The sequence below is a fragment of the Nymphaea colorata genome, chromosome 13 (assembly GCF_008831285.2).
Source record: "Nymphaea colorata isolate Beijing-Zhang1983 chromosome 13, ASM883128v2, whole genome shotgun sequence".
In the NCBI taxonomy this organism is placed as follows: Eukaryota; Viridiplantae; Streptophyta; class Magnoliopsida; order Nymphaeales; family Nymphaeaceae; genus Nymphaea; species Nymphaea colorata.
The window spans coordinates 1531630-1542851 of record NC_045150.1 but is presented as its reverse complement, the minus strand read 5'-3'; the positions used below and the strand labels follow the sequence as shown (position 1 = coordinate 1542851).

The following is an 11222-nucleotide window of genomic DNA, read 5'->3' as shown; positions in this document are numbered from 1 at the left end:
GACCCTTTAAGGAAGAAAATATGAGTGAGCCCTGGAAATAGATTTTGGTAAAGAGAATACCATAAAACATTTCCTGCTTTTTCTGTGCACCCGCCGATTCAGTGAGTTGACTAAAGATGTTTAAAATTTATTTTCTGAAAGAGTAAATAAAAATTATGTAAAAAAAAAAATTATTAAAAAATTTACAGAATAGTTAGAATTTGATGACATTGGTTAAAGTCATATCGTGTGATCGTGCACTCGTGCCCTGATTCTAGGAAGGAAACCTTTGATGGCATCAGAAAACGCTGCATGATAATTTTATGGCTCCTCAGAGAATTGATAGATCAACGCCTTGACTTTATGAAGCTTGAGATGGCACCATAGAAATCGGTTGTTGATTTCTTTCAAATAGTTGGTTTTTTCAGGTCCAGCTTTTCTTCATCTCATTATAACACTATTTTTGTCGTTCTGCCTATAGAAGTTGGTCAAATTTTTGAACGGATTCTACAAGCCATCGAGCTACTCTTGAAACTATAGGGCATCCATCTCTAAGGGGGTTTACGCAACAACTCAAAAAGGATATCATCAATGTGCAAATTACAAGACAGCTGAAGTGACATTCCAAAGCACGAAAAACAGGCTCTATATACTATAAGGGATGAAGATTGAGTGAAGACTTTGGCTTTCTCAAACCCTCATCACCAGAAACTACAGGGCACCCAACTAAATTTTACAATGTATGGGCAGTGAAAGCCACGTTTTTACTTTTACAAAAACACTCAAATATTGATGATATAATAGACATGACTAGGTTTTAGTTTTTTTTTTTTTTTTTTAAATGAAGCTGCATGTTTTTCTATATAATTTAGGCGGTAAAATGGAAGTAATCAAAAGTTTCAGTGTTTGAAGTCAAATTCATGGATTTCAACATGAACTTTAGATCTATTCTTTGAAAGATAAAACATATTACAAGTTCCTTCATTTCGTGCATTGAGGTCCATGGATTGAAAGATAAAACATATTACAAGTTCCTTCATTTCGTGCATTGAGGTCCATGGATTTCAATAGGGTCTTCTGGTCTCATGTTTGATAGATATTGCATGTAAACCATGAATCTTTAGTTTACGAGTATGAAATATTTATGAATTGGATGGACAAGAAGAATCTCAAATCTGCAGATATAGAATCCATAATTCAAGAGACTTAAGAACGACAACAGATCAGAGGCAATAAATAGCTTACGAAGAAGAAGAAAGTCAAGAAACGGTTCGTATCTGCCTCTCGGTGGAAGACACCTGACATAAATGATAAAGCTAAAGCACCGGAGCAAATTTCTGCCCAGAGATTCACCTTTTCAGTGTCTTTTACTCACTCCCAATCCGCCATTAATGTAATCAACTATTGATTTTCATAACCATTCATTTGCCTTCCCTTTCATTTTCTTCCTTTTCTTTACTTTTTAAAGTTGCTTCCACAATGGACATCGTAACAGAATCACAGAATCAATAATGGCTGTAATGTTACATGGCGACAAGAAAAATGGACAGAATTCTTTTTTTGTTTTTAACGAACAGTCACACCACCATCCCCATTTCCTCCTCCTGATTCTTGCAGATTATTCTCCTCACTCTTTCGCCCGTTTTAGAGCTCCTCCGAATGGTAGCCGGAACTCCGGCGCATTTGCCGGCAGCAGAGCTTCTTTTTCTCCTCCACGGGAAGAACCCGTTGCTTGAGAAGCAGGAGAGCAGGGGGAACCTCACGTTGTTGACGACGACTTTGAGCTCCGCTACTACCTGCTTCATGGAAGGTCTGCTGTGCTCCTTCAGCGAGACGCACCTCGACGCGATGTCCAGCACCGGCCGGATGAACAGGTCGATGTCGGGGGGTTCGATTCTGGGGTCGCAGATCTCTGCCGCCCGGCCCTGCTCCATCAACGCCCGCGCCCACTCCACCAGGAAGGCGGGCTCGTGCTCGACGTCCACCGCCCTCCGGCAACTCATCATCTCCAGAAGCAGGACGCCGTAGCTGAAGACGTCGTTCTTGGTGCTGAGCTTGGCGGGGGAGGTGTACATAGGGTCCAGGTAGCCGATGGTGCCCGCTGGCGAGCTGCCACCGGAGCGATCGTGGCCGCCTGCCCAATTGACATCGGCCGCCGCCCTCTTTTTCCTGACTGCGAGCCCGAAATCGCCGACTCTCGGCCTCCAATTCTCGTCGAACAGGACGTTCGACGACTTGATGTCTCTGTGAACGACGGGGGGCCGCATCTGATGCAAGAAATCGATGGCCTTCGCTATCTCGAGGGCGATCACGGCCCGCCGGTGCCACGTGAGCGGCCTCGGCTGCGACGGCGACGAGGTCAAGGTCGACTTGCCGGAGTGGAGAACGTCGTGAAGAGTCCCATTGGGCATCAACTCCATGATCACGAGCCTCTGCTCGGTGGGGGAGTCGCCGGCCACGCCTAACAGGTCGACGAAGTGGAGGCACCTTCTGGGGAGAGAGGAGAGAATCTGAAGCTCGTTCTCCACCTTGGTGAGGTCCTCCAGGAGCTGCAATCCCGTGGAGACCTTCTTCACAGCGACCACCTGACCTCCCCGGAGGGTGGCCTTGTAAACGCAGCCATGGCTGCCCTTTCCGATCAGATTCTCCAGAGAAAATCCCCCCGTCGCAGCCTCCAACTCCTTGTAGTTATACCTTTGCATTTCCTTCCTCGTTTCCTTACTCCCCCTTTGGTCTTCCCTTTTAATCATCAATCTCTGCGGAAATCTCTCCCTTCACCTTTCCTTAATACATGCCTTGTTACAGAAGAAAAGATAAAGGGCCGGGGAAGGGAGGCCCAGCTAACCCGTTTGTAGTGTCACATCGGGTGGCCATGGCCACGTGAAAGCACCAAACTTCTCCATCACCAAAAGGGGAGAGGGAAGAAGCAGAGCTTCTGAAATGGAGGCCACTGGTCTTCCCCTCCGTTGCAGAGCTTAAAAAAGGAAGCCGCTCTTTCTCTCTCTCTTCTGTATAGAAAAGTAAAATGCGTATAAAATATCACTACGACGCACGCTACAAAAGGAGAGGAGAGGATTTATAAAAGAAGCGCAAAAGGGAGGAAGCCATGATTTTTTTGAAGCAGAAAAATGGGAGGAGAAATAAACATTCTTTCAGTAGCCAATCTTGGAGTTCTTAATTTTAAAGGGCGCCTGTTGCTTTTCCTTTTACTTACATTTTTACACCATTTTGTCAACGAAGAGGAGAATAAGCTATGACCCGGCTCGTGGTGGTTTGTCACTATCGGTACGTCGTCATATCGGTTTGCTCATTGATACGGTGTAGTCCGATTCTCATGAACTCATGTCAACCTACTTTTTTTTTGTTGATTTCAGAAATAACTCAAGCATTTTAAATTTACCTAAAAGATAAAGGCTATATCGGCTAGCAGGATACGATAAGGGTCTGATTGTGTATCGGCCCACAGAGGCCGATACACTCCAATTCAATAACACAATCAATTCTTCAATTAAGCTAATGTTTCAATGTGGGCCGATACACTCCAATTTAATAACACAATAAATTCCTCAATTAAGCTAAGTTTGTTTCATCCTCGAAACCAAGATGCGAGTTGTTCTGAATGAAATCCACTGTTTAAACAAACAACGCTTTTCCGCAGCAAACAATAGCGTGGATGCGCTGTGCTGCTTGTCAAAAAGGGCCGGACATCAAATCTGTGGGGTTGACGGTGATCTCTGGTCAGCTCACGTTTTCATAATCTTACTATGGTTTGGTTTTTAAGAGGTCCATGAGAATCTCTGACCTACTGATTTAAGGTCAGGGCCTACCTCCCATCCGACTTCAAATTAATATGAAGTTTTAGCTATAAACTAAAGATCTCAAATGTTCTTTTCCAAGTAGTTGTAAAATCCGTTTTGTTTAAAAGAATCTCAAATCAACCTTAGATTTGAGATCCAAAACTATCAAACACACCTTAGGCATACAAGTATATATATATTATATCTCATAGTCATTCCGATTTCGATCGAGGTCTGATTAATAATAATTTTGGATACAGTATTTAGTTTCATAACTGAATCCAATTCTAAATCTGATAACCAAATAAAGATTTGACTCAATTACAACATTTACATGTCAGATCCGTATGTTAGTCGGATTTGAATCAGGTATTAAAAAGAGTTCCGATTTGAGTACTTCAAATTCGAATCCAATTACACTCTACCCACAAAACAGAATTTGGTGAAGGCTGGATCAAACCCCAATCCGAGATGCCATAGTAGAAATTTTCAAGTCTTTGGTCGAAACCATATGCTTTTAAAAACACCACCACCAACTTTCGATATGCGAAAAAAGCAAACCACCAAACCGCAATATGTGACACTGAAATTCCATGAAGTAAAGTGATGATATATTTTTACATAATAATGTGATTGAGAAAGCTCTTTTGCATCAAACGAACCCTTATAACATTGCATCATGTCTGCCCCTAACATGAGCATGCGTGTTTGAAGTTTCAAATGGTTAAACTACGCTTGGTGTTAAAAAAAAGGACAAAAACAGAAATAAATGTTATTTTTTTGGAAAAGCTAAAATACCCATCTCCCTGAACACCTAAGCCGCTCTAGTAGAACATATCTATATGGTCATTTTCGAGAAGAACATTATTCAATATTTCTAAAATGCAACTTTTCTGGTGGCCTTATGAAGAAGCTTTTACCGTATCTCTACGTGATGCACCCTATAAAAAAGGGTGCACTTTCCTTTTGGGAACCGTCCGGCTCAGGCACTGAGAAGCACTCATGGCAGGGAAATAAAGGGAGAAATCTATGGAAATCTGCCATTATAAGAACACTATTCTTTTTCCCGAAATGGTCGTTGTTTTGATGATGGATCACTACAAAACCTAGTTCAAAATATTATTGCGTTGTTGCATCATGGTGATCCTTGTGAGAGGTAAGCTCTACTATGATTCGAAGATTTGGTGAAATGAAACCGGACTTTCTGGGAGGGTGTTTGGTAACACTAACAGGAACGTTCTGTTCATCTTTCACTGCACTCCAAAGAGCGAAGCATTCTATCATCGAACGCCTCTTTGGGTGTTTGAATGGTGGAGGAGAATGTCTAAGACAGGTGTGGAGTGTCTAGCAGTCTCTTTATGGCATTTAAGAGTGCTCAACTTAATTTGTCAGTGTTCTTGCATTAGTGTGTTGATGAAATATGGAAGCTAGGTTTCGGATGGATTGTCCTATGGTACCCGAACTTTCAAATGAAAATAATTCGATTCAACTCCCATCTCTATGTTAATTGATGAATTAATCATGTAATTTATGTCTATGAATTAAAGCCTGCTCTTGCCAGTCAAGAACAGTAAGAACAGCCGATTCAGTGGCGGTTTCTCGAAGTGGAACAGTTGTCTCAACTTATTTTTAATCAGCCACTTTTCATATGGCTGAAATGCCCTTGATCTCTCTATTCTTTGCCTTTCAAAAGTTTGTTGTTGCTTTTTATTTTTTTTGTTAGAAAAAGTTTTTTTGCTGCATTTTTTCACAAATTATAAGCAAATGGATCTCAAGCCCCCAGAGGATCATCATATGTTATTAACAAGGATGACAAGCCTTTTCATAAGGTCTACTGTACCTTCATTTAAAAGGAGGTACTTTAGTTATTAAAAGGAAAAGGAAACTCCAAAAGCACAGCATTTTACAGCTGCCATCAGAAGTTGAGGACCCTGGCTGATTGTAAGGCTGGCTTTGCAATGATTTAAGAAAAAGAAGGATCATGAATTGATAAGGATCCAAACAACTTCGATATGGATCTGCTAACCGATAGATAATCCAAATTCCTATTACTAAAAATAACAAGTTTATTAAACCAAACTCAACACGACTTATTATAAAGAAGCATTTGAAATGATTTAGAAAAAAAAAAAAACAGCCAGTCGCAAAATGGCAGAAGAAAAGGGTATATAAACAAGCTGAAGTTGAGTCAATTAGACCACTTAAGTACATGGGCAAAACAGGGGCGGAGCCAGGATTTTTTCTAGGGTCAGGTCAAGAGGAGCGACGAGAAGCAACCGGTCGAGCCAAACTAAAAAAATTTGATTTTTTCAATGTAAAAAAAAAAAATTTTCCCGGGCTCACCCGGACCATGGCCCGGGCGGCCACCCCTCCCTCCGCCCCTTGGCAAAAGGCAAAACCATTGCACTGAACCTGACATTTCTGCAGACTCATAGTGAGATGGGCTTTCGGCGCTTCTAATCAATGAGGTATATCTGAAAGCATTTTGTTTTTGTTTGAAGAAATATGATACGATTTTAGATAGTGTTTTGAAATCCAACAATTAAGCAGTAGACATAAATATGGTACGCTTTTTTTTATAACAAAAACATGGAATTTTAAAATTTGTATTCTAGGAACTTGTGTATCAAGAACACATCCAACACTTTCTAATAAGTTCTACTGCTGCTGTCAAGAAATCTGGGCATCCTTTTAGTACCAACAAGCTAGAAAATGCACCCTGTACTTTATACTTTTATTAAAGGGTGTGTTTGTAAGCAGGCGAAGGATGGCCTATGATGCAGTTGTATCCACCGTGTTTGAACGAAGATGGAGACAAAAAAGTTTGTCATAAACATTCTCTCCATAATTCAAACACGGCCTAATTAAGGCAAGAACCATAGTAAAAATCCTGCGTTGATTTAGTCTAAAGCCGTAGCGCAACGGAGGGCAGTAGGACAAGAGGGAGCTGGGAAGCAGATGGTCATGTGCCTGCTAGCTGTCGACTCTGCTTGTGAGCCAAAGTTGAGAACCTTGGGATCCGTTTGAGCCCAAAAGGTGTCCAGTTCTGGACCTTTCTCAACCTGACTCTTACTCGGACGCTTTATTCCCTGCTTTATTTTTCCCGTCCCCTAAACCTTTTTTGACCAGTTGACCAAACTTCTTTAAGTAGACGTTTCCGGGTTCGAGTTGGGGCGGTGCCCCAGTCCAACCTAAAACTAATGTGGAAAAAAAAAAAAGAAATGTAAAAGGTCAGTGCTATTAAGTTTGCCCGAATCGGTTCATTCGAATCAAATGGGTAGCAAACCGATTTGATTTTGTAGCCGATTCAAGTCTCTTTTTAATATATGTTTTGATATTTTAATACTTTGCTAATTCGATGAATCGCCTGATTTACCAAGTCTCTTGAATCCATTCTGAAAGTGCTCATCTTTAAAAATGACTTTGATGCCGTTATCTTCTTAATGAGCGGAGCTGATTCCTTCCCAAGGGCAGAGTCAAGCAGCTTTCCATTGCAGGGGCCTAACTATAATTTTAAGATTTTAACAGGAACCAAAATAAAAGTTTCTATATACATTAAACTGAATATTTGAAATTTACATATAAAATCTTTTAAAATTTGAGAAGGGGGCCAAGGCCCCAACCACCCCCTTGCCTCCTTCCTCAGCCCTTTAAAGTGCAAACCAATGTTACGATTGGCTAATTTTTTATGACACAAATTTCTATCAATTAAGTTTCTTGGCAGCCATAATTTCAAAAGAGAAAAACACCCTGTTCCTGTTACGTTATTAATACGTCAGCTCACGAGCAGCTGCATAGGTCTAATTAAAAGTTTGTTCCTCATGTCATCTCGGAGGAACAGGAGAAATAGCGGAAGCCTCCTTTTTTAAAATCCAATGCTGCAACCAGGGGCCGAACTAGGATTTTGTTTAGGGACGAGTCAAATAATCCAACCTCAAATTTGGGTAGGGTCAAATTGAACATAAGTAAAAAAATACATTAAACAATTAAATTTTTTTTATTTTTCTAATGTAATTTTTTTTTTGCAGCTAGTTCGGGGCGAGCCACGGCCTAGGCGGGCCCGCCCTCCCTACGCCCCTGGCTGCATCGGTGCTTGATTTGCCTCTATCATTGTACGTCAACCAGTGCATTGCTTTCCTCTTATGCCAGTAGGCTCCATGCCACTCGAACCAACGACGAGCAGCTTATTAGCCACTAATCCAAACCGATGTCTAAACACTCCTCAAAATGGTTCTGGTTCCTAAGCCATTTTGTTTCCACCAAGTATAAAATTGTGGCTTCATCATCATATGAGCTTTATTTTCAAGGAACATCAAAGTTTAGCGTGGAAGAAGCATCAATATCATGCTGTTTAATTTGGCAAGAAATCTTTACACAAGAATGTGTAGTTGCAGCTTACACGTTAAGCATATACAATGTGGAATACCTTAAGATTGAGTATGGACAACCTCTAGCGCAAAAAAACATTAAAAAGAAGAAAGAAAAGAAGATATATATCATTTATTTATGATTCTCAACGCGTCCAACTGCTTTTAACAACACCAATAAAAAGAATGTGAAAGGCCAAGATAAAAAAAAAGCATTATTATTATATATACTGTCGTGTGTATCAGTAGCGGAAACATGTGCAGGCTGATGTAGGCAATTGCCCACACCAACCTACATAAATTTTCATATCATATATAAAATCATTCTCTTAGCTTTTCATTATTTATATATAAGAGCCCCTTCAAATTTGGAATTTAAACTATTAGTTACCCCTTGAAAAATTGACGCAAAATTTTTGGTTGTGAGAGAAAGAGAGAGAGAGCCGATAAAATGGGAATAAATAACAAAATTTGGGGACAAGAAGTCCCTTACGTACATCCGCAAAAAACAAACCGCAAAAACAAAATAAGGAAGAGAAAATATACAATACAATGCACAGAAAAATAAGAGAGAGAGAGAGCGAGAGAGAGAGAACGTTTGCTATTTCCATGGGTTCTGAAAGTTCTCAATTGAAAATAGAAAGTATCAGGTGACAATGGGGATGAATATTGATTTTGGTACTAGTTAAAGACGGCCATTAGCCAATCTTAGTAATGGTTCTTGCCAGTTTAAAACTTGTAGTTTATAAACCTTAATGGTTCGCTTAACGCAGTATGAAGCCAGTTTTAGGTTTTTTAAATGGGCACACAACCATAAGTTTCGACTTATCATTCTTTTTAACTGGATGTTCATCTTTATGCGTTCAACAAAAAGAGACAAAGCCAATTGTCATGGTGAATGTCATAACCTAATCACGAGCACCACGTATAAACTCCTATATATATATATATTAGATTATGAACAAATAGACACGAGTGATAATCACATATATATATATTATACGATTACCAAATGGGTCTATTTGTTGAAAGCAATCTAAGATCAAGATTTTTTAGGCATTTTAATGAACGTGAACTTTTAGATTCTGTGTTACTTTGATATTCGTTGTTACCTGTTGAGACGATATTTCCTGAAAGTTGTTATGTAATTACATTCATCCAATTGCTTTATTCATTAGACGATCCTTTTTCTTACGCGTTTCCCCGTGGAAGAAACTCTCACAAAGACTGGCGCAATCACGGGAAGACGTTACGTTATGTCAACAGTAAAAGGTAAATGCTGACAAAAGCAAAAAAAAAAAAGTGAAAATTACTTTTTACTTTAGACTTAACGTGCAATTGAACAACCCAAAGTGTCAAGCAATTTAACTGATCATGTTATCCTCCACTCAAGTCCCAAGATGAGCTAAGGAGACAAAATCACCGATATAACGTCAAATTACTTTTTTCCTTTAAATTTTTGCCCGCTAATTCTTTTCCAAGTCTCTTTTTTCTTTCTTTAAACATTTGATTGACCGCATCAGGCACTACCACCATGTGAGCCTTTACTCTACTTCAAGTCCTTTCCATAGTTTTCTAAAAACATGCGTTAAACTCTTTAAGATTAACTAAAAAATATTTTGAAATTTTAAATTGTCCATACGATTGAAGGGGTGTTTAGCATTTGTAATTAGTAATAAGGTGCGATTGTTCTATAAATCTGCTCCAAATTTAAGGTAAAATCATGAATCACTTGGTGTCCCATAATCTACCATAATTTTGAAATGGATTCATAAACACACACATGCATCTCTTTATACCAACGTCTTTAGGCCTTCTATTACGGATGGAGAAACCAGTTATTACAGCAATGAGTCTATAGCCCCATAAACTTGTCATGTGTATCGTACAATTTTTATCGTTAAATATCAGCCTGAATTGCTTTATTTTTGTCTCATAAATGTAATTTAAAATAATTAAAAATTGATTTTAAAAGATATAAATCCATACAAGCCCTGCATTGCATTGGGCGCTGTAGTTGAATACAGAATGATATTAATAACGGCGGTCCTTACTCTAACATCTTATAGTTGGTTACTAAAGTTTACCTTGGAAAGAAAGGGTAAGGATGCAGGCGGATTGATTCTTTTACCTCCCATTATTTCACGTCTTCATTGGTTAACCACGAAAGTAAAACACTTGGGCGCACTTTTAACAATATCCTAGCCTTGGGTGTGCCCCTTATACACACACACGCCACATATGATAAGTCTTGTTGAAGTTGTTGTGTGAAGATAAGGTCTCCCAAAGTGGTTTGGTTTCCTGCTTTTGGTGAAACTCTTGCCCAACTAACCTACCAAAAACCAACATACCCAACTTACCAAATATACGTGACATAGGGGCAACCAAGCAATTGCTTTCGATTACATATATATATATATATATGCACCCAAAAGTCCAAAGGATGTTAAACATTGACCTTGTTGTATATATTCCACTCTTACAGGCATTCGATGATAGGGATGGCAATGGGGTAGATCAATCTGATTACCCACCGGTCCAAACCCAAACCCACTTGGATTTGGTCTCCAATATAAAAAGTTTGAGTAATGAACATCATAGCCACTGCATGCAACCATTCAGAGTCCTAATGTGGATACGAAATCAAAGTCTTTTCTTATTGTGGAGACACATCGTTTGTTTAAACAGTGGCTCCCGCAAATCCACTGTTTGCTAAGGTCCCCTGTTTGTTTAGATGGTAGATCCCACATATCATGATTTTGAGATGTGCGTCACCTTAACGAAAAAACCATTTGCAGGATCCAAAGCTTGGTCACAGTGGTTTAGCTTGCCACATTTACCGATGGCAAACCTGATTAAGCTGGATTAGGCAATATACCAGAATCCGAGCCACTTGCACCCCAAAGATAGGGCATCATGCATGTATGAACGTAAGCCCAGCTCGAAGGTCAAAAGGTTGAAGTCCACAACTCAATAACTCTCAATAATTCTAAAGTGCTTGTGGGGACGGCGGGTCTAGAAGCTCACAATCTTTGACAATATTGCTGCCGCTTTCTAGAGCTGCAATCGGTTTTCGGCT

General features: G+C 39.7%; 1 protein-coding gene across 1 annotated transcript; it reads right to left on the bottom strand.

Moving 5' to 3' along the window:
• Positions 1-1556: 1556 nt before the first annotated feature.
• Positions 1557-2681, bottom strand: LOC116266993 (serine/threonine-protein kinase-like protein At3g51990). Its single transcript, XM_031648538.1, has one exon. It carries the CDS (start codon positions 2679-2681, stop codon positions 1557-1559), a length of 1125 nt encoding a protein of 374 aa, XP_031504398.1.
• Positions 2682-11222: the final 8541 nt, after the last annotated feature.

What these genes read in the sequence shown, in the direction of transcription:
- LOC116266993 (XM_031648538.1), bottom strand. Translation starts at nt 2,681, where the DNA reads ATGCAAAGGTATAACTACAAGGAGTTGGAGGCTGCGACGGGGGGATTT.